The following is a 24737-nucleotide window of genomic DNA, read 5'->3' on the forward strand; positions in this document are numbered from 1 at the left end:
GTCTTATCAAGTCTTGTTTGTTTATTCCTTGCATCTGTAAGAAACTGACAGGGAAGCCTCACTCGCCCACAAGCAAGAGCAAAAGGATCGGTCAGAGACACCACCTTTCTCTTACTTAGGTATCAAGATCTGCAACTTACTGCCAGCAAAGCCCTTTCAAAATACTCTTGCATTGTCTCCTGTATATTTTAAACAACAAATTTTGTTCACTATAGAGTTAATTAAGCTAATAAATTATATAAGTGAAACTTGTACAAATATGTAGACTAAAATAACTTGAGATAAAAATTGTATTTTTTCCGTAAATTTTCTAGTCTACGTCCAAGTTTCAGGAACAAGCTCTGAAAGATATACATACAAAAAGTCCTGTATAACTGCCTAGATGTCCATAAAAACTACTCTTTACTCAATAAATTATCAAAAATCTAGTCTTTAACTCTTTACTTAGAACAAAAGAAACAAATTATGATAAAATATTCATTAAAATAACCACTTTATATCACTCATATATGTGTTTAGTTTATAATTTGATATATGATTTTAAACTTATACAAGCCTTTGACAGGGAAGCCTCACTCGCCCACAAGCAAGAGCAAAAGGATCGGTCAGAGACGCCACCTTTCTCTTACTTGGGTATCAAGATCTGCAACTAACTGCCAACAGAGCTCCCTTTAAAAATAAATAACTTCCTATTGTCTTCAGTTCTATTATGCTATAGAGATGTATGCACTAATTACTGGAAATAAACTTAAACATATTTGTAAATAAATTGAGATAAAAAAAGTATGACTTGGTTACATGCCAACATGACAAAAATTGAAAATCATAATGGCCAAATTTAATCTGTAATTGATCAGCATAAAAAAAAATTCAACAATAAAAAAAATACACAATGAATATTCTTTTATATAACAGTATGAGTTGAACAAGTAATATCAGATCCTGTATTTAAAAAAATACCCAGCATATTTTTAGGTTCATCATACTACAACAATACATCAAGCTATTTTGCAATGATTTTATAGTCATATCACATATTGAGCTTTGCAGTTCTCAAGAAGTGTTAAACAACTCTTTATACATGGATAATAAACCTACATCAAAATATGAACCTCTAGCGAGGAACAAAAATTGTCCATGGGACGGAGTTAACAATTTTATACAATCAACAATGTATATGTCAAAATGCTTGCATATCAGTAAAACCATATAATAACTTTCAGCTTAGGTGAGCTAATTATACATGACAGTTGCAACTCTTTTAAAAATCTCAAATGGCCCATTTCTGTTCATTTGATATATTTTCTGGTTTGTCTCTAGATGATTCATTGTTGGTCCTTATACGTCTTATACTTTGCCTTTTTGAACATTTGGATTTCAGAGCAGAACTTTTGGTGTCCAATTAAACATTCGTCAGAGCGCCACTTTAGAGGTGTGATTTCATATATTGTGTCATCTTCCCAATCATTTTCATATTCTGATGACATCATCAAGTACTCGACAAGAAATACAGGTTCTACTTGTTTCTTTTTCTCCTCATCCCAGGAGGTCTTTTGTTTAAATACAGCCTGACAGCCTGTCTATAGTATAACTTCCGTTTTCTACAACATATATACACACATAAATACACATGTTTATACACACATATTGTCTTTAAAAAGCCAACATTGTAAAATGTTCAGGCTTTCCTTTTAAATTCCTCAGACAATTTATTTAAGCATTAAATCATTGTTTTTTGAAAGAGGAGTAACAGGCGTTTGTGCATCATGAAAATTTGTCTGCACACACTATTGCAGTTATGAGACTATATATTTCAAAAAACAAGAGATATTTGTGAAACACAATTGTCCCCTTCTTCCTTGGAGAAATGAACGAAAAAGCAAATAATTGGGATTTTCCCATATCCAAGGGGCATAACTCTGTCAAAAATTGCTCAATTAGACTCTAAATCAAACTTGACCAAAATATTATTATGATGAATCTGTGTGCAGGGGTGTGCAATTACCATCGCCCGACGCCCGGGGCTATCGATTTTAGAGGTCGGGCTAGCAAAAACATTAACTGTGGTAGCCCGTCGGGCTAGTAAATCATAACCAGAGTTGGCAAAATATGCCGGTAAATTTGCAGTGTCCTAGTAGGAAAAGTGTATCGTCATTGTTATCACAGAGGCATAATATCTGCTCCTTTTAAGTCATGATAGCCTAAAAATTTCTTAAGCATTTTTTCTATTGCTACATTCTTCTGAGAAAAAACACTCGGCTGTAAGTTTCACACTTTGAAGTTTTACTGACAGTGTTGACCTGACCAGTGGCTAGACGAGATAGTCACGCCTCACTGCACATAGCTTCCGCAGTTACCTGTGCGGCTGTTTCAAGTGACATCACTGTAAAATGATTCCTTTTTCTGTAATATGTATTCATTGGCTTTTTTGAATATAATTTTTTTACAGAGAGAGAGAGAGAGAGAGAGAGAGAGAGAGAGAGAGAGAGATGCATTACAGAGATATTATAAATTTCTGCACTAACTATTCTCATGAACACATTTTAAAGTGACCTGCTTGGTGAATTAAAAAAAATTCATATTTTGCATATTATTATTTGTGCATTTTCCATTATTTTTAATTAAAATTTACCATTACGTAATTAATTGCATAGTTGTATTTTGTAAATGGAAATTAAACAGGATAAAATGCATGCACACATAGATAGTTGCAGTGATTTTATAGAGTCTGTTCACATTCACAATGTTATGTTTGGGTTTTATTATATAAACGGTACCCAAACCAATTTTGTAACTAAAATGTGAGAGATCAATGAAGTTGAATATTTTTGAACTAGTCTACCACAGAAAACATGCAAGTAATAAATATTTCGTATATTAATAATTATATACTAACTAGTGTCATACAGGGTTTTTTTTTAATAAAATGAAATGTCGACATGTCCGAAATAGTCTGGCTAGTAACTTTGAATCTTGGGCTAGTAACTTTGGTACTCCCACTAGCCCCTGGACTAGTGGCCAAATTTTGTAATTGCACACCCCTGTGTGTGTCAAATTTCATATCAATAGGAGCAACCTCTGCGTTAAAGGAAATTGTTGGTGGACCGGCCGATCAACAACAGCAATGTAGTATTCCCTCCCTTGTCTGAAGGGGGCATAATAACAAGTATTTACATTTCTGTTAATTCTTGCCTTATCTGCAAATGCGATTTATACATCAAAACTCTTTATTATTCTTAAAAGATAAGTTAAATCAATAGAACAGTCACTGTATATAATACAGCATAAATTAGAACTTCAATACAAGTTCATGATTTTGGCAGTTGTAAACAGGGACATTTGAACATATGTATGGTCTAGACTCTCAAAACATGCAGTGCATATAATTGGGCATACCCTTGTTTCCTTTGATACAGATCCATTCCTTTCTTGAAAGAATCTACTCTCTCCTTCCTTTATCTTGCATAGACAGGAAATATCTGTTTATTGCATCTAAAATATAACATTGCAACAAAAATTAGAATATTATTTGTAAAGTTTTATTTAATTACAAGAGCGCGGGATCTGACAAACACAGGGTTCGACACTAACTGTTTGATGCATTAGTCCAGCTGGACTAGTGCCTGTTCATTTTAACTAGTCCGCAGGCAATTTTATGTGCCCGTCAGAAATAAATTAAAAAGCATTACCGTATTTGCCTTATATATAGTATGGAGTTTTTAAATAGCATTTGTAAGAAAGGGGTGCATAATATACACTATAATGTTTTTCTTACAGGTGTTGCACATGTTTAGTTGTATTGTGCTATGCAGTACATAGCAATGAGCTGCGTATTCACTATCTCTGTGTACTAGGTGTATGCCGCCATTACAGATGTTATAAATAGATCTATGCATATTAGATCCAGGCTGCATGAGCTACCTTGTTCTTTTCATTGTCTAAGTTCTTTAAAAATCTGTTTAAAATAATAAGCAATTTATCACAAATTATTTAACGTAAAACAATTCATTTAAATTAAACAACTCACAGGAGATTCGTTTCACCTATATTTTTTAAAAACACATAAGCGTCCCTTTCGAAGCTGTTGTTGTGAACACGTGTGCTTGTAACCTATTAATTTTCTCGGACATCCCCTTATGGCAAAGAAATAATCAAGTCACCCATAATATCCTGCATACCTCTGTTGTTTTGCTCGGTAACTCTATAATCACTGCAGTGTATCATATGCTAGATAATAAAAATACAGTCAGGGTTTTCCATTAAAATGTCGACAATCACACATCGTTAATTTACACATTTTTTAAGCAAAACTTTTTATTAGTTTGACCGGACTGACTAGACAGAAATTTTGTTAATCCGTAAGAAAATCTATTAGTCTGTGACTAACGGACTAAGGTTAGTGTCGAACCCTGCAAACAAAATTTTTTATTGGTGTGGTCTAAGTTATTAATTCTTTAAAAAGTTTTACTTCAATATTTGGTTTCCATCATCAGATTTCATTTTTCACTACAATCCTAGGGAAATTCCATGGGAGTATCCATCATGCACAGCAATCTGAAAGTATGCATTCACAAAATATCATACCAAGGCCATACAATTATATAGTTGCTGATATTGAGATAACTCCTCTCAATACGCTCCACATGTACATTACAGTATAAGCCTGTATAATACAATTAACAAAAATTTTGGATGTGTACAAATGATTGAATATATATTAATATACAAGCCAGACACAACATTTATGCTTATCAAATATATGTATGTTATGTCTCAGCAATATTACATTCAAACATGCAAAGAAAAAAAATCAGTAAGGTATACAGAACATCATGAGTTTTAGGTGTGGAAATCAGGTGTACAACAAAAATGAAAGGCTTGATCACCCAATTCTTTTATTTATTTTAGCCAAAGCTTTGTAAAATGTTGTGTTCAGATGAAGCCTACTGTTTTAATTCCTGTTTTTTGTCAGAGAATGTAACACATAATCCTCTAATTCTTAGCCCCCCACCCCCACCCAAACAAGATTCCAGCAAAACCTAATTCAAAAAACATTTAAACAAAAAGCTACAATAGATTAATCACTGAAAAAAAAATTCTGCAGCTTCAATTCAGTCATGAATTTTTTCAGGGCTGGGACGATACTTTACTTAGCAGATTTGGTACAAATCACGATACATGAGATGCGATATGATACATATCACGATACATTGCAACTTAATGAAAACATGAATAAGGGCTTAAAATTTATTGAATCAGTCTATGTATTACCACATGTCCAAAGTGATTTCATTATATTTAAAATGAACGTTGAACAATTTACAAATTACTTTCGTCTTGTATTCACTACTTTTCATAAACAAGTAATCCGAAAGTTTTCCACACTCCAGATTTAGCTTGAATCGATTTGACAACTTTATGAGGTTTTCTGCCATCTTTGTACTTTCATATTAGGCGTGCGGACTTAAAATAGCTGGTATATGAAGCTCGGATATTTTATGAAAATATAAAAAAAGTTCACTACGGTATCGTTGTATTAATGGTAAATGTAGTGATCCAAATATTGTCAAAGTATATACTGTGATGCACTGGTGTATTGTCCCATCCCTATATTTTTTTGCGGTTATATGTTAAATATAGCAAATCAGACCAATATTTTATTGACATCAAATATACTTACATGTACTTGGCTGGGTACACATATTTTAACTTTCTTATTTCCTTTCTTTTGCGATGGATTACTTTCAGAGAGTATTTAGCGATGATTTCCTTCTGCCCCTCCAAGATTTTTTCCTGCTGAAACTCAATCTTTCTCAACTTGAAAAGTGGCCACGATGCTGGTCCTATTCATCAAAATAGTGAAAATAAATCAAAATACAGGCATTGAAGAGTTATTCTAGGCCTCTAACGGGAATCAAGTCAAGTCGTACCCAAACCGACTCGTATACCCAAGCCGACTCTTAATCAATAGGTCACAGATTGTGACTATAATGGGTAGCAATTCTTGGTTAATAGCTACACTCTGTCCCGAGTTTTTTCTTCGTTCACTTTTTCTTGATATTTTGATAATCATAAATACCTATGTGCTCAAATTATGTTCATCCTCAAAATAGATATGAAATATCTTCAGATTATCTGTTTTGAAACACCCCTTTGGCTTTTGCCCCTTCAGATCTCAATATACAACTCAAAATAGTCTATGGGGATTTTTCATTGCACCAGCCATGAAATAGCCTGGATAACGAAAATTTGTGCAAGGTATATATTCCAAGTGATTTCCAGATGGTGAAAAGATGTAGACATTTCCTATTATAAATTTCCGCAAGAAATTTATTTACCTTCCTGTGAACTTTTATGAGTGAAAAATTATGTGTCATTGAATGGAGATATCTTGGATATATTTTCCATTTCATCGATTTCAACTGTACTTCTATTTGAGTGTAGGTGTATTTTTATAAAAAATCATCAAAAAGTGATGGAAGCAATAACTTGGGACAAATTATAATCAACATTGATTAAATTTGAAACTTGTGTGTTTAATCATTGCTCCCCCCCCCCTCCATTCTCGGGTTATTTTTTTATCATTTATTTTTAACTATATGTTGATTTATACTACATTTAAAAAACACAATTAACGCAAAAGCTATGTAGAAATAAAATATATACCCCTGGTATAAAAAGCAAAGAATTTGCAATGTCAGCAGACACCATCTTGTAAAATTTGACACCTCGCTAGGAAATCCTTAAATTATTTATACTTGTTTCTATTATATCACTGGTTCTATGGTATCGCGGTATTTCTGTTTACTTATAGTAGCACGCACTGAAATTGACATTTTATGTCGGAATATTTTTAGACATTGAAAACAGACACGTTAAACATTACTGAGGTATATAAACTCACAAAACATTAGTTTCTGGAAATATTTTCGTATTGATAGATTTTTTAATAAAATAATATAACTACCGCGATATCATAGGACGGGCTCATAACTGAAAAAGTACTGACCGGCCGGAAATGATGGTCTCTTTAATTTCATAAGGTGTCAAATGGTGAAAAAATAACTTGTCAATGTGGGGGGGGGGGGGGGGGGGGGGAGGGGTGAATATGGGGGTTGGGGGTCCCGTCCCCAAGCATCTGTGAGTACAAATACTTATACCAGTAGATAATATGGTAATTTGATAATATGACATACCCGACAATATTTATTGAAATGAATATCAATATTAAAAAGTTATGACTGTGGGCATAATCATGTAATTTGAAGTTATTTTTCACTCGGACTATCCGACTATTTGATTACAAATCAGTTTGGTTACGAGTTGACTGTACTTCTTACAAGGGAAATAATCATGTTCACAAGGGGAAGTAACTATAAAATTACAAGAGCATGTGTTAATGGGACGCTTGTTTATCGATACCGTAATCACCACCATACCTATTAAACAACTGGTACCACTGGCCGGCGAACCTATCTCCAAGGTGCTGCTACATGTAAGAACAGAAGTTGAGGCAAAGGACTGACGTTGTGGGACTGTTTCGCCATCTTGTTTCTCACGAGCGCTCTACCTGCTTGACATGGTGGTGACTTTTTCTTCCCTTTCGGCACTTGACAATAGTCTTGACAATGGATGTTTTCCTAAAGATTTCGTCGTTGTACGAATCTGATGATTCATCAGTCCAAGAGCACTAAATTCTGATAGATCTACTTCGCTACTTAAATCGAATCCGACATGTTATCTCCATCGCAGCTTGGCGGGTTCAGAATTCTCTCGATTTTTGATTGGCTTAATTTGATTCGCATGCGCGTAGAGGTTAAACAAACTCTCTCTCTCTCTCTCTCTCTCTCTCTCTCTCTCTCTCTCTCTCTCTCTCTCTCTCTCTCTCTCTCTCTCTCTCTCTCTCTCTCTCTCTCTCTCTCTCTCATCCTGAATCAATTGTTATAGTGAAATATTTTTTATTTGCTTTGTGAGTTTTTTTTTTTTACTACAAATCAAATATTTCCTTGAAGTGATTAATTTAGTGGGGTTTTTTTTTCGTCCCAAACCCCTTCCACGTACATGTAAGTTCAGAGCTGCAGCATATAATAATATTGGATGCTTTATGATATTTTGTCTGTTTGTATCAGTGTATAAACAATATTTTATTCTAAATGAAAGATGTATTAATGGCACATTAATTATCACGTATATTTAATGCAAATCAAACTTAGTTAAACTTCAAGTATAAGCAAATTTACATATAAAGATCAAACTAAAATTATCATAGTTATATATTTTTTCTATTAAACTTTATTATTCTTTTTTGTATATTGTATCTAATCTACTTATACGTGTCTGAAAAAATAATCATTAGGATGTTTTGTGTTTACCGTCTCGAACCCCTCCCATGATTAAATCAGAACATAATGATCAGCTAGTTTGATACATATAGACGATTTTGTGTATTTGCAATAATGAGTACGTAAACAACATTTTATTTTGTATAAAATAACATATTATTGACACATCAATTATCATATATATTTCCTGAATACCAGAAACATTATTAAACTTTATGTATAAATGTATTTACGTATGAATGTCAATTTTCTTAAACGAAACGTATAATTTTTTCTATTAAACTACATTATTCTTGTTGTATATCGCATTAAATCTAATTATACTTTATTATAAAATCCAATCAAGTAAATGACATTATATTTTGCATATAATATAACGTTATACACAAATTATATTAAAAACAAGAAATATAATTTGGTAAACGAATCTATAAAATTATATTAAACGCGACTTTTCGTGCAGTGTGGGACAAGATTAATAGAATGCGCGTTGATATTTTCTTCAGGGACATTCATCAGAATGCTTAACGGACAAAATACTATATGCTGCATAGCTTGAACTTCTGCGTTTGTATATTTGTGCATTCTACTACCGTGACTATTCACGTATGTTAAAAATGTACAGTTACCTGTATTCATTTCTAGTGCACAATAATAAAGCCACCAATACACAATTGTGCAGGTTTTTCTTATCAAAATCTGTTTGTACTTGTTTGCATATGTTTGTCAGTCGTTTGATACAGATCATTTTTGAAGCAACAATTGATCAAGTAAAACAACAGTATTTTTCAATGTCAGCATGGAATAAAGTTCATGGTACGTAATCATTCCTTTTTTACTTTCTAATGTAAAAATCAAGGTGTACAAACATTCCGGAAAGAAATTAAATATTGTGAATAAAACAGACAAAAACCACGTGCGTTTGTTGAATCGTAAACACGTTTTAGACCGTCATGCATTGCAACTCATTCATTGGATTGGAGAATCTGTTTGACGAAAATACGGTCACGTGTTAAATAATACAATCCATATAAGGTAGTGTACCCGACCTGTTACAGTTGATAGAAAAATGGGTTGCTTTTCTATTTTTTTTTAATTTCTTATAACACAAAAGACAAAAAAATCAAATTATAGCCTCTTTAATGTTTTTTCCTGGATTTCAACCCTCAAAATGTATCATACATTTTTAAAATATCATATACACAGAATTCTGATAAATATATTTCCAAAAAAAAAATTTCATCAAAGTTATTGACATTTCAAAGGCAAATATAATCGATTACTAACAAACAAACGGACGATTAAACAAAACAAAACTCCTCAAAGAAACCATTGGATTAAAGGTATTGCTTCAAATGATGTTCTTTTAATGTGAAAATATATCTGACATATTCGAACATTTCAATAACCCTTCTCATTTTCATCATAAAGCTTATGTTATCTTTAAATGTTAAGAAACCCTTGCAGACCCCCCCCCCCCCCGACCCCCCCAAAAAAAAAACAAAAAAAACAAAACAAAAAAAAAAAAAAACAAAACAAAAACAACCCCCCCCCCAAAAAAAATACATAAACAAAAACAAAATACAATCACAACCCAAAACTATCAAAATGGACTCTATGTTAAATAATGCCAAAATTAGCCAGAAATGCAAAGATTTCAGATTAAGAGAGGGTCCGGGGGATTATTGAAATTAATCACACTTTGTAAATTATTAACAGGCTTAGAAATAAGTATTTTTTTTATTTTAGACGGCATATTATAAAAATTACTATGATAATCCCTCTTTGAAAGATGAAAGTAATATGGAAGGGGCAGAGGTAATGTAGTTTTATGACTTTAGTAAATATAATTATGTGAAGTTAAGGTCTTTCTCTAATCTAAAAGAAATCAATTAACTGTATTACATACTAGTATAAGTATAATAGTTGGGTGATCTTTTAAGATAAGTTTCAGTTTCGTAATTCTATAATGTAATTTAAAGAAATTTGAATATTGCAACCCCCCCCCCGCCCCCCTCCCCCCGCCCCGCTCCCAAATCAACGCATGTCGAATGAGTCCCGTAATGAGTACAAAACAGTTTTTGCTCCATAGGCCCAAAGACCAAAAGGGACTGAGGCTATGGCCGTTGAAAAAAAAGACAACCCATTCATACTATCCTACGCAAGTAGGTAAAAAAGAAACAATTTAAGTTTGTAAGACAAGCATAAATTTGGAACTCTCAATGAAAAATTATTTTAAAAAAAAACCGAGTGTAGCAACCAAGAAAAAGCTGTAGAGAACATTGGGTGGCTAATTACACCAAGAGGCTTGATTAGATAAAGGCAGTTAATTGACATAACTGAGGTGAATTAATCGATTCTTATAAATCATAGCTACATTTCATACGTCTTTTGAATTAATTATGAGAATGCCTTAAACCAAGTTTAGGCGAAAGTATGTAGTCAATTAAATAAACTGTTAATGCTATTTTTTTAAAGAGTTATACGCCCTTCAAAAGAAATTTATGCGATTAATTTTTACAAAGTGTTACATTTTGTAAATATGAAAAATGTCATTGAATGATGAATGCATTATGGTACTAGAATCTTTAAGCATCACATTCCAATCCAGTGAGGCAAAAAATAGTCAGAATAATCAGCACTAAATGTCTTTCGAAGTTTCCCGCCTTCCTTGGCGGGCCATTTGTAATATATGACGGTTCCATTGTTTAGCCAGCTAGACCACCAACTGAACGTGCCCACTGTTTGAATAACGTGATCAGAAAACGCAAGAAGAGCCATGTCTACTTCCGGTGAATTCCCGACAATGAATTCTACTTTGATGTTTTTGGGCATGTATTGTTTTGACCATTCTAAATCCAATGTACAAACAGTAAAAACTGTATTCGAGTAGTTTTGGAAAAACGTGACTGCACGTGAAAGATATTCAGGCGTAGCTACGTCATAGCCAAGAGGGTCCGTTAACATATCCCCTCGACGTATGTGCACACCTATAAAAGTGACGTCACTTCGTGACGTAAAGTTGAATTTTTTCAAAATGCCCTCTTGAATTGAAACTACTTTATCTCGAATGTGTTTTCTGAACGTTAATTGTTCACGCAATTCCCGATATGAGTCGTTGAAATATTTCCAAGATTGCAAACCCCATCCAATCCAAAGGTTGGAATTTACCGTGAAGTTTTCCAATCGAGGATCATATCGACTACACCATCTCTCAAACCGCTTGGGGACTGTTTTACATTCCTTCAAATCTGGCAGTAACAAAAGCCGGCTGTCATTTTTCAGCTCAAAAATAGAATCAACAAGACCCTTCTGTCGAATGACGGACAGCATATCCTTTTTAGCCGCGATGCCGTATCCTGAGGCAAACTCGAATAAATGATTGCCCAATCTCCCCATGGTACCAGTGCACAATAAAAATTTGGATTTCGTTGTCGTCGAAGAAGTTGGAAGTTCCACGGTTTTCATGGTAACGCTTTCCAATGCATTTGATGTTGATTGTTCGTAAGTTGAATTTCTTCCCATCGATGTCTGATTTAGATTATTATTTTCTTCGACAATGAAGCGGTGGTAAGACATGGACTCTATTCTTTTCGCTGACGTTGAATTGATTACAAAGATTTTACTAATCATGTCAGTGTTGATAGCACTCGGGCTAAAGCCTTGGGAAAACATTTTGTTCAACAATGAGAACCTCTGGGCAACGTGATTACAGTATAGTATTCCACAGACGACGAATATGTAGACAAACAATAGGACACCTGTAACATATAAAACATTCATCAAAAGGTTAAATATAAAAACCCTTGTCTTCTTTTTTTTTTATTTTTTGAAACATTTCTTTAAATATTTTTAACTCACACTTTAAAAAAAAATCAAAAACTCATATTCCTTTGAACTTCTGAATAAATAGCAAAAATGTCAAACAAGCAAATAATGAAAGAAGACACGTACTTATATACAATGTAGGTACGGTGTATCTCGTAATTCAAATCAAATAATTCTGAAAAGATGGGGTGAAAAACATCAGTTAAGAGGGCTCGATGGTCGTGACCATTTTAAGACTGTATTGATCTCTTTTAGAAGAAGAGCTCTATAAAAAATATAGGAAAGTACCTCAAATTTAAAAGGTAAAATATATGTATATTTTCTTTACTAAATAGAATCATTTAACAAGGCCTTGGACTTTCAGTAGGATGTAACTATCAAAACAAGTTAAAATGACGCTGGTTTGAGGCGAAATGCACACCGATTGCGTAATCTTTGCTCAAAAGCCAGACAAATCTTGTTGATTTCAAAGAGCCATGACTGAGTGGCCTGGCCAGCAATGAAATAGACAACTACCCAAAGTCCAAGCTCTTGTTAAAAATGGTTCTAATAGTATACAGCTACACAAATCGTATCTTAAAATTTTATGTAAATCTGATGGTTAATATACTGACCACCGAGCCTCCTTTTTTAAAAAGCTTACCCTTTATATATACTCCATACATGTCTCCGCTACTAGTGTCAGGATATAGCTACCCTTTGTTTTTGAGTCTATAGGCGCAATCACACACGCATAAATAAACGAGCAGACCATATTGACTGCATCTATCGGCCATCTGTACAAGCTTCTGGAAAATAAATATAATTGATATTCATACGTATACGTTACCTTTTTTGTAATGATATATCAATGCGATCAGCGAAGATGCGTTTGATACACCGTTGGGATCTCCCATTGAGAGAATGTCCATAGCAGCTTGCTGTTGATGTTAATATTGAATATTTAAAAATAATTTGCATGCCAAGGTATTTCGCATAAATCATAATAATAACTTTACAAAGATATATAGGGGATGGTATAAAGTCCACGTGTACTTGTTTTCCGTTATTAATTATAAAAATGACTCTTTCTTGAATATTTTTATTCATTGATAATGACTTCCAATTTTTGACAATACATAAACTGTCATGCAATGTTATTCCCGTAATAATATTTTTGGAAGAAGAAAATATTCTCATATTAATAGTAAATTCAAAATTTACACAATATAACAGAATGATCATAATTGAATAAAGGGTTTATTTACAAGATGTCCAGTCTAATTTTTTTGTTTGTTTGTTTGATTGGTTTTTTTTAAAGAAACCCGAGATATTTTACACAACCCCTGTCTATGGTTCCACGGCCTCATACGTGATCCAGGGTACGAGAGGATTAGTAAGTTAGTAAGTAAGCAAGTAAGTGAGTGGGTAAATACGTAAGTAAGTAAGTGAGTAAGTGAGTGAGTAAGTAAGTAAGTAAGTGAGTGAGTGAGTGAGTAAGTAAGTAAGTAAGTAAAAAAGTAAATAAGTAAGTAAGTAAGTAAGTAAGTGAGTAAGTAAGTAAGTGAGTAAGTAAGTGAGTAAGTAAGTAAGTGAGTGAGTGAGTAAGTAAGTAAGTAAGTAAAAAAGTAAATAAGTGAGTAAGTAAGTAAGTAAGTAAGTAAGTAAGTAAGTGAGTAAGTAAGTAACTGAGTGAGTAAGTAAGTAAGTAAGTAAGTGAGTGAGTGAGTGAGTGAGTGAGTAAGTAAGTAAGTAAGTAAGTGAGTGAGTAAGTAAGTAAGTAAGTAAGTAAAAAAGTAAATAAGTGAGTAAGTAAGTAAGTAAGTGAGTAAGTAAGTAAGTGAGTAAGTAAGTAAGTAAGTGAGTAAGTAAGTAAGTGAGTGAGTGAGTGAGTGAGTAAGTAAGTAAGTAAGTAAGTAAGTGAGTGAGTGAGTAAGTAAGTGAGTAAGTGAGTGAGTGAGTAAGTAAGTGAGTAAGTAAGTAAGTAAGTAAGTGAGTAAGTAAGTAAAAAAGTGTCTATTGTTCCTTGTAGATAAAGCGGACGGCTAGATTGTTTGTTATAATGATAAAATTATATAATTAGGGGTCATCATCCTGACCACTAAATGCAACATTATATACATTAGTGGACAGTGTATGATTAAAGGTTGCTACATTGCTTTCATTTCCTCAATAAATATATGACTAATCCTATACAAAATAAAATCCCCAGAAAAGATATGGTTTGATTTCCTTTCTACTATAATACATTCGGGGTTTTCTTTTTTCGAAAGAGAACTTTTATAGCGAGATTTAATGATGAAATAGTCAAAAGAAGCCGAAAAAAAGAAGAAGAAAAAAGCTGTTAAACAGTAACTTTGAGCAAGTTAATTAAAATTCAGAGAAAGTGATTCAAAACATAACTGGTCCATACATCGTACATGGAAGTGCTTGTTGAAGAAGTGTGGTGAGAGTTTTGTATTTAAATTTTTCCTTCACTATTATCAAGCAAATTCATGTTATTAAAATTAAATGTAGAATCAAGACTTTAGTTTAAAACTGGCAAACAAAATGAGGCAACTACCCCCACCCCACCCCCATATTCGTACGTGGAATTTTTTTTTTCAAATCATATCTTTTTGTAAAGATTTTTTTTTTCAATGGGAACTGTTCAAAATCCATTTACATTATTTTACAACCGATAAACGTGCCGTTATTTTTAACAATGAAAATGAAGTGGATACCAGAACCTATCCTCATGTTATTGGAGCAACTTAAATTATCATCGATTGACTTTCAAGTACAACTGTTGTTCAAAATCTTTGAGCAGACAATCTTGATAAAACTACAGATCACACGTAAGCGCACATCGCACAGCTGTCTGTAGGCTTATAATATATAAACAGTATAGACGTAAGATCTGTATCTGGTGGCCGATCGAAGCGTGTCTGTACCTAATGTAATTATACGGACCAATCTGATTGGCTGATTAAATCAGTTTGATTGACTGGTCGAAAAACAAAACAAAAAATATTTGTTTATTATAATAAGAGTTTCTTTTGTCATATATCTGCCCCTACTTCGGTTTCAAACATCTTCCCAAGTCAAGGGGTTTCTGATCAAGCGGTGCGGATCAGAAACCGGCCCTTGACATGAGAAGATGGATTTCAAAATAAAGAAAAGACAAAGTGAGGTACTTGGCTAGCGAAGGTGCATGCGCTGTTACAAGGCACTTTGAGAGAAGTGTAATTAGTTACATGTAGATTCCTCGATCCCGGCGCCCTTCAGACCTGTACATGTCCATGCTGCCACATTTGACAGGATTTTTGTTATTTTCTCTGTTTGTTCTAAATACTTTTGAAAATAATTGATTGCGCAAGTTTCTCAAATGCGTTGCCAAAATGCGCGGTTTCATATAGGGATGGGGGGGGGGGGGGTCCAAGTGATTGCCCGGAGGGTGGGTGGGTGGGGTATGGATATATTTATGTTTGCAAGGGGTTACACGCCTATTAGTAATTTTGGTAACTTTAATATGTAAGTTTAAGATTTCCCCGGTCCCCTTTAGGTCTGCGCATGACGATGCTGACTTACAAATTTACTGAATTTTTGACGTGTTCTCAGTATTTTCTACTTGATCGATTTTCCGGAGATGAAAAGTTTCGCTTTTGTACAATGAATAAGTGTGCGAATATCAATTTTCACTTCCTCAACGATTATTTGTTACGCAGCTTTATAAAAAAAAACTGACATAGAAAGAGGGACCCACTGAAGAATATCATAGGAAGTGACATTGTATCCCCTTAACTGCATATTCTTAATCTAGTGTTGATAAAAGGTTTTATCCGAAAAAAATTAAACTTTATCTAACTTGTAAAATCCTTCTATAGTTCTAAGGGAAAGGTTAAAAAAAAAAAATAGACCCGTGAGCCAAATCGCTCACCTGAGCAATAATTCTAAAGTTAAGAATTTGTATCCATTTAGATTTTTTTTATACGGAACTCTAAAGGGGGAAGAGATGATACTAGATACTAAATCTAAGAAAAAATATTGAATTAACCCTTAATAGGCATAACAGGAAAGCTAGCTATTTGTAAAACCAATCCTGATGAAGTACACTAAACCTGATTTCAATTAAAACCTTGCTCCAATTATATAAAAAAAAAAAAAATACAGAAAAACTGACAGTGATATAAAGTCAAAATTCATAGGTAGCTTCCTCCAATAATAAACTGTTAAATTTCGTACAAAGTTTTTATACCTTATTTTGAAGACTATTTGAGATAATCAAAACAACAAATTAAAATATTTACAAACGGAAGAGCGAAAAATAATTGGTGAACGCCCATGTACTTTGCATAAACTTCATGTTTTATAATGTGAATTTGTTTGAACTGTTTATTATTTCAGGAAAATAATTATTGGTAGAAAATTTAACAATTTCACACAAGTTAAATTAAGCTGAACGGTCAAGTTCACTTTATTTGTCTCCCCCTGAAAGAAAAGAGCCATCAAGACAGGTTTTTCAATTTGTTTTTTTTGTCTCATAAACTTGTAAAATAAATTCAATTGCACAAACATGTGTACATAACATCAAAGGTTACAATGCATTTATCTTGATAAGACAGCGGCATTTCGTGTTAAATTTACACTATCTATAAAATAATAAAATTAAATTTTCCTTATAAATACATGTAATTAATTCACTTAATCATAAATACTCACAATCTAGATGAATAAAATGGTCAATTTTTAAAAATTATTGTATAGTTCTAATGTTTCATTACAGAATCATTGTTACACGTGTATGAATATGTAACATAAGAATTTTGTTCAAGTTTTTTTTTTGTTCTTTATATTACAAATATCTTAGATTGATCCTAAAAAGTATGCAAATGGATAATAAATGTTCTAAAATACGTGAGAAAAGCATATTTAATCAAATATTCACCTCCTTTGTGATCAACATACACTGAACACATACATGTAAGGTACATGATAAATTAAGGTGCATTATACATGCTTTTAATGTATGCCATGTGCATTCAATTCATGCATATCATATCTTAGAAGAAAATTTTTTTAAATAATGCTACCAATAAAACAAACCATATTCAATAACATCTTCATGAACATTAAGTAAACATATTTGATCAGAATAAAGTACCATTCAATGTTATACTGTAACAACAATAGTGGGAATAGCAAAGTCAATATCCCTTGTAACCAATGGGAAGTTCTTGATATTTCACGTAAATGTTTTGATATCACAGGATGTTTGCTAACTCTTGAAGAGTTTGTGAGTTTGTACCAGGTTTCAGTCTTCCCTTGTGTTCGGGTCCAGAACTACGACTCTGCTTTCTCTCTTACCATCTGCCGACCTACGATGGAAAATAAAATACATCTTAATAAAATTCTTTCATAAATAAAATCTATTTGAAAGAATATGATCGTTGAGATAATAAAATCATTGTAAGAAGTACAGTATATTTTCTCTTTAAAAAAGACACTTTCTAAGGGCATGCTTGGTTTAGCTCAACTTGGTGTATGCCTGTGTAAACATTTTGTATTGTACATCAAGTGCACTTAAATGGTGTAGTGTATGGAAGTCAGGAATAAATATGGTGGGAATGGATGCCATTTTAACAAGGTATCTGATGTTCCGTGACAATCCGAGGCCTTTTTTCTGATGAAAATGCAATAAAAAAAACACATTTCAAATTTAATGGCTTTCTTACAAAATGCAACTTATACGCCACTTCTAATCCTATATTACTTAAAATCATTTTTCAAGTTTCCAAACATAACATTTGTCTGCCATATTGGTTTTAGTGCCTCACCTAACAATACATGTACATGCCCTTGACTCGGTGTAGAAAAGTGTATACCCGATATATACTTTTAAGCTACCCGACTGCACTTGATTTACAAAAGTGTACACGACGTACACCTTTTTGAAAAATCAAGTGCGCCAAATAAGAGCAAACAGTTTTCTGGGTTATATTTTTGATAGAAATCAAAAATAGAACTAGTTTATCTTAATCTGTACAAAATCTAAGTGAATCAAATATAAAAGGAAAGTACCTTTAAGTCAGTAAAATTAGTACACATTAGACAAACATTTGTAATAAAGACAAATCAGTTCATTTAATAAGATATATAAAATATCTCACTTTGACATCAATTTGATTCCTGACTTTACATCTACTTTCACTTTTGTTTTGTACTGCAGCCATGACTCGCCATCATCCAGACTGTAGAAGAGTGGAAGACCTGGATACACTGCATTCATTTCTAGCTCTCCTTTCACAATTCTACGGATTAGATAAAATACAACTCTAAAGATCAAATAAGACACAGGACTGTGTTATACTACAAAAGAACCTACAACTTTAACAACCAAATTAATGAATGCTTATCAATCACAATTAACTAATCAGTGTATCACTTTTTCATGGCTGTAAAATATAATCATATAAAACATAATATTTGTAAATAAATGGTTTCATATCAATTTTTTTCATAAGAGAGCATTCCATGAGAATAGAATTATTTACGACTTTGCTGTACATTGTTTTGTAAAATGTAGCCTAGATCTTTAGATCCAATACAACACAGTTCTGCAGTTCAAATATTTTAACCTTCAACAAAAGTACTGAAGAGGTATAACGGTATTACAGAAAAGATTCACAAGAACAATAAATGACCAAAATAACTTGATTTCAAGTATTCAAACTACCTGGCCCCTGGAGGTGTCAGGTGATAGGCCACTCCCATTCTGTCTAGCACCTTGAGTTCTCTGTAGCCTAGTGTATTGGCAAACATGGTCCAGTCCTTGTTCATCCTGGCCTTTCTGGAGGAGCTATTTTCGACGTCTTCCCATGACGCTTTGTGCCAGGACCTTTCGGCGACCGCAAGCAGACGGGGGAAAATCATGGCATCCATTTCATCTGAGGTCCTAACTAGTTCAGTCCACAAGTGTCCTTGCATTCCTGGATAATGTGAAGGGAAATAATTGAAATTAGACATCAATGAGATGGTGAAATAATGCAAAATGGAATGTAAAAGCATTTCAGAGGATTTTGATGTGACATTGACCTATGACTTGAAAAAAAAATTTCAGGTTGGCATAAAACTTAAGGTCAGGCTCATTACTTCTTACCAACAGGCTTTTTAAGCCTAATATGAACAAGATTAAGCTGATGGGAAATAATTTGTGGTATAAAACTGAATTTCAAAGAGATCTTCAAATTTAAGCTTTAAAGTTGGTTTAAGGTTGCTGCATACCCTTTACCCAAAAACTCTGTTTATTTGGATTATGAGTCAGATAGGGCTAAAGGAGGAGCAGATAGGAGACTCAAAGTGAATTAAAATATGCTCTGAAAATTTCCTGTGGTCTGAAATGACCTTGACCCTTGACAAAGAAACTTATTCAAGGTTACTGCACACCCTGTGACCAAGGGCACTCTGTGGGTGAAGTATGTGCCAGATTGGACCAAGGAGAGAGAATATATGATCTAGACGAGGATTTTTCATATAATTCTGCTATGACCTTAAACTGCAGTGACCTTGAAACTTGGTTCAAGGTCACTGCACACATATCACCAAAGGCACTCTGTAGGTTAAGTACATGTATGAGTCAGATTGGGCCAAGGGGAGAGAAGATATGCCCTGGACAACGTGACCTCGGACGGACAGATGGAAGGACGGACAGACAGATTGATCACTGAACAACAGGGCCCTGATAATTTTCTTTTCGTAAGTGTCCATCTAAACATCCAACAGTTATATATTGATATCAAGTTTAACTGACATATGGAGAAATGTTTTTCTAACACTCGTCTTATTCTCTCGTCATAAGAAGAGAAATATATCATTCAATCTCTTTGCATTCAAAAATCTTAAAGTACAAGCTGTTTTAACTAAAACTATAAAAAAAGATTTCTTGTCTACAAATAGTTGAAATGGATTTTTCTTCTAACTCAAATTTTATTACCTAAAATATTTTCATGCTTTTTCAGGGGATCGTGGTCCTCAGGGTGTTTGGATAACAAATCCTCCATGCTGATTGGGTCCCCAGATAGTTTCACATCTGCATTAGCGTAGATGTTATCTGGCATGAAGCCAAAAGTCTTTCTGGTGTCACAGAATCTACATGCCCAGTACAGTCCCCTCTCTTCGGGGTCAGGCTCATAAGGGTGGTCAAAATATAAGTGAGTGCCCTGGGCCATCACAACCTATCATGTAAAATTTGAAAAATTTGATATACATGTACAAAAAATTCTGAAACATATGCCTAATATTACTGAATACACATTGAATATAAATATACATTGAATAAATTAACAAGTACGTGTACTGACTCTATTGCTTTACAGCATTAATATTTTAAATTAAAAAAAGAGCCAGTAAATTTGTAAATCAGTAAATTTACTGTATAAATTTTACACAGTAAATCTGTAAAAAAAGAACTTGTTCATAATCCGAAAATTAATAACTTTTAGTATCATATTTGCCAGACTGAACATTCAAGACAAATAGGATTTCAGTGTTAGTAAACTATACTTATAATGAAGCATATTTCTCTCCGCAGTGTAATATAATTACTGTTAGCAGCACTGCACTTACTTTATAGCCATTGTTGGCCAGTCGGTAGGCACAACCAGACAGGCCCGACTCCCAAACGTTCTGCCAGGTGTACACATGCACCTCTTTGTTCGGGAACTCCTTCCTCTCCACTGGCTCTAGAAACACCTCATCGTGGATCACTCCGTCCTGCCACGCCCCCATCACTAGGTCGTGCTTGGCCACGATCTTAGCCACACGTTTCACAAAGTATTCCATCAGTTTGGAGAAGCCTTTAACTTTCTTATCCTTCACTAGAGCAATACAGGCCTCCGAATCTTCCCAGGTCTCGTACGGAACCTCGTCACCACCGAAATGAAATGTCCGCAAGGGTGCCACCGGCTCGTGTATCTTTTGCACCTCAGCTACCACTTTATCCACAAACCTGTAGGTGGAGTCTAATCCTGGATCCATGGAATTCTCTGAATACATCTGCACGGATTGGGCATGCAAGGAGTCGTCCACACTACACAGCAAGAACTCTTTGGCTTTTTCGGTGTCACCAGTCTTTTTGTACTTGTAGTACCTGGCCTTCATGGCCATAATGGCTGCATGACTATGACCTGGCATATCAATCTCTGGGATCACCTCTATGTGCCTCTGTTTGGCGTACCTGAGAATTTCCTGATAGTCTTCCACAGTGTAGAACCCCGTCCCTGAGGAAGTTAAGTGAGGCCCTGAACCTAGCATAGGTAAAATACAAGTTCTCTCTGTGAGGTCATGACCTCTTTTGCTCCCAACCTGAAAAATTAGATAAAAGTCTTTTTGGTATAAACCCACGGTACAGTTCTTAATCTATAAAACTGAGTATTAGGAAAATCATTTTTAATACACTGTACATAAGTACCCATGCACATACAATGTATTTGGCCCCTATCTTAACAATAGATTACACATTTTCAAAAAAGTATGTGAAATTAAGAGATTTAGCAGATAATTTTTTCTCAGAAAAATGTCTCCTTTTTTTTTTAAAACTTCAGGTAAAATTACTTTCTACTAATTCATAATAATTAAAAGTAGACTTTATTAATAGTACATTTAAATTGAAATTAAACATGACATCTTAAAAAATCAAAATAATCCCTATGAATTTTTCTTGGACCCTAACCTCTGTGAGTTCCTCCAGCCCTGGAATTTCCAGTCTCCATCCCTCGTCATCAGTAAGGTGGAAATGGAACTTGTTCATTTTATATTTAGCCATGATGTCTAGCAGCTTCATGATCTGGTGTTTCCCATGGAAATTCCGGGACACATCCAGATGCATACCTCGGTAGGGAAACCTGGGATAGTCCTCTATTTCTGTTGTGGGTACTTTTTCATTTTCCAGTAAGGCAAGCAACGACTGGATGCCGTAAAATGCTCCTGAAGGGTCGCTGGCCTCAACGCTGATGCTTGGGATCTCAGGGTTAACAGAGAGTTTGTAGGAAGAGGAGAGACTGTGGTCATCTTTAGTGTCCTTCAGTCTCAGAGTAATAGCATTAAATTTTGATGATGGTACTGAGGAAATGTCATTGGAAATTTTGGTCTCTGATCCTAGCTTGTCTGAAGCAAAATATATAAAAACACATGAAATGTACTTATTTTTTATAACTACATTCCAATAATTCTGTGAAGCCAAAAAAAAAAATGAAAACATTTTCACTTTTCAGGTAATACTTTTAAATAATGTAATAAGACACTTCAATTTCCTCAACACAAAGGAAAAATTTGGTCAATATATTCAGAGAGAAGTCTATGCATGGAAATGTTATAGTGATTATTTCGGAAGTATAAAATACCCACCTTTTAAAAAAAGAGCTTCATTTTCTAACTCTTTATCACTAAAAATTGTAAACTGATCTACTGATAGGGCAGCAGCTTTCTCCAAAAGATAGGTAGCCTTGGCAGGCGTTGGTAAAACTAGCGAACCAGGTTTCCCAAGATCCTCCACTGCATTCCTCTTAAACCTTTCTTCTGGCGTATATGGGTTATACTTGTCTACTCTCATTACCCCATTCTCTTGTTTATAGTGAAATCTCTTCCATTTTTCCGGCTTATCAAAGGGCTGCACGAAACTCAGGCCCGAGTCGCTTGTGCATTTAATAATGCGTGGTTCTAGTTTTCCGGCCACAATGTACCAATTAGGTAATAAATCTGTCCTTGCTACACAATAATACTGACACTTGAACTTAATTGTAATGCTCTCATCTTTCTTCAGTGTGGTAAAATTCTTCAAAGGTTCCAGTGTAAACAAGCACCCATTAACATGTGAGAATCTAATGCCCTCTTTTTTGAGCTCTGCGTGGTTGTGCTTTGGAAGCGAGCCTGGCTCCACCATTCGGATGTGGCAAAAGTAGATTTTCCAGTTGGATTTGTAATCCAGCGGAATATCCGACTCGTTAGTGATGACAATTTGAGATCTGTATGTGGATTTCCCATCTTTAAGATTGTCAAGAACCGAATACCTTATGTCCAATTTATCTGCAATCTGATCCAGCTGCGACTGATCCATTGTCTAAAAGTACACATGTAATGAAGTTTAATTACTAAATAAAAATTAATTCAAAGAGTTACATCCAATGAAGTGAAATAGTAGGATCAGACTTTTGTTGGGCTTGTGGCGAAATACGATGAGGCAGAAATTGGTTAATCTAAGTCATTTAAATATTCCTAATTTAAAACCTCACTTATCTTAATTTGCACAACCAAAGGACAGTACCTTCGTTATTGTCAGAGTGTACGCCGGTTCGCACTTTAGAACGGGTGATGTCAACTGTGACAACTGTGGTAATATTATGCTACAGATTTTGATAAAATATTGTTTTCATATTTACATGCAAAATATAAACTGGGCCTTGATTAGAGGAATTTCTTTGCCTTCATCCAAAAACAATAAATGACGACAAGTTTTCATGATATTGACTGAAATATTGACAGAGATAATTCGAGATCTTACACTCAGTTTATACATTTCATTATTTAATTCGTGCATAAAAAAAATCAAAGTTACCTGTTGATAAGTTATAATTTCTAATACAAATGTGCCCGAAATGTACAAATTTTACATTTCCCTTGCGTATTTTGTTTCCAAGCCGATTCAACCGGTGAAAACCGATGAGAATCGACGGAGATAAGGGGCGTCGGTCTGCAGTAAGTTGTACCAATGTACCGATACATATGGCACGCCAAATTCACAAAAATTAGCTTATCATAGTTTTTCAGTCGATAAACTAGATTAAACGGTTGTAAATTAAAGTTTCCGGACAGAAAACTAAAGAAGATGGATGGATAAGGCGAGTAAAATGCCCACACAAGAACGGACAAGATACTGGAAAATAAAAATATCAACTATAATCTGATAAATTTTTAAAAGATCATTCAAAACAATATATATTTAACATATCATCGATTTGTAACCCTTAAATATGTTCAATACTCAAGATATGTTAATTCCGACTAGCGTATATGTATCAAAACCTCAAAATTGTGCCATTTTTAGAACTTCAATGCCTTTTGTGGGTCTGTGCTCCAAAGTTTTCCCATAGTAATGGAATCAAACCAATTTCAATCAATAAAAAAGTGGAGAGATGACCCACTATACATTAAAAATATCATTTTGTATCCCAACAATTGAAAGTTTTAGAAAAATAATACAAGTCCGTAAATTCGTGGCCAAAGTCGTATGTAGCATTTAAATAAATTTAAAATGTCATGACTGAAATATGGCTCTGTGGTTAAAGCACCAGACATAAGGTCTCCTAATAAGGCTGCCCCCCCCCCCCCCCCCCACTTTTTCTCGCAGCAACAAATTTTGTAAAATTTACATATAAAAAATTGAATTATCATGGAGTTGGCCCCCCACTTTTTTGGGAGTATGTAAAAAAATTGATATGAAAATAAGGAAATGAGGAAGGAAATTGAAGTAATATACTAATATACTACGCCAGCCCCCTGGCTGTGCCTGTATGCATGTACATGCAGTGCTTGACCCACACATATTAAGTAAGA

At 34.0% G+C, this 24737-nt stretch overlaps 2 protein-coding genes and 1 long non-coding RNA gene across 4 annotated transcripts; all 3 read right to left on the bottom strand.

Annotated features, from left to right (window-relative positions):
• Positions 1-28: 28 nt before the first annotated feature.
• LOC117688677 (uncharacterized) lies at positions 29-8415 on the bottom strand. The gene is made up of 5 exons (XR_010713034.1): positions 7440-8415; positions 5681-5843; positions 4469-4554; positions 3397-3492; positions 29-1601 (listed from the first exon to the last, which is right to left on the bottom strand). It is a non-coding gene; the product is annotated as an uncharacterized lncRNA (long non-coding RNA).
• A 2167-nt stretch (positions 8416-10582) lies between these two features.
• Positions 10583-13047, bottom strand: LOC117682678 (galactoside alpha-(1,2)-fucosyltransferase 2). Its single transcript, XM_034450775.2, has 2 exons — positions 12814-13047; positions 10583-12103 (listed from the first exon to the last, which is right to left on the bottom strand). The coding sequence occupies exons 1-2, from the start codon at positions 12833-12835 to the stop codon at positions 10938-10940; spliced, it is 1188 nt and encodes a 395-aa protein (XP_034306666.2). The 5' UTR covers positions 12836-13047; the 3' UTR covers positions 10583-10937.
• A 3867-nt stretch (positions 13048-16914) lies between these two features.
• On the bottom strand, positions 16915-23899 carry LOC105324935 (chitobiase). 2 transcript variants are annotated; one of them, XM_034450771.2, is made up of 8 exons: positions 23740-23899; positions 22533-23244; positions 21859-22292; positions 20754-21491; positions 20122-20362; positions 18865-19117; positions 18299-18439; positions 16915-17506 (listed from the first exon to the last, which is right to left on the bottom strand). In XM_034450771.2, exons 2-8 carry the CDS (start codon positions 23239-23241, stop codon positions 17443-17445), a joined length of 2580 nt encoding a protein of 859 aa, XP_034306662.2. In that variant the 5' UTR covers positions 23242-23244; positions 23740-23899; the 3' UTR covers positions 16915-17442. The 2 variants fall into 2 exon arrangements, with proteins under 2 accessions (XP_034306662.2, XP_034306665.2); XM_034450774.2 differs by lacking the exon at positions 23740-23899 and adding an exon at positions 23449-23574.
• Positions 23900-24737: the final 838 nt, after the last annotated feature.

This window comes from Magallana gigas, chromosome 4 (genome assembly GCF_963853765.1).
Source record: "Magallana gigas chromosome 4, xbMagGiga1.1, whole genome shotgun sequence".
Lineage (NCBI taxonomy): Eukaryota > Metazoa > Mollusca > Bivalvia > Ostreida > Ostreidae > Magallana > Magallana gigas.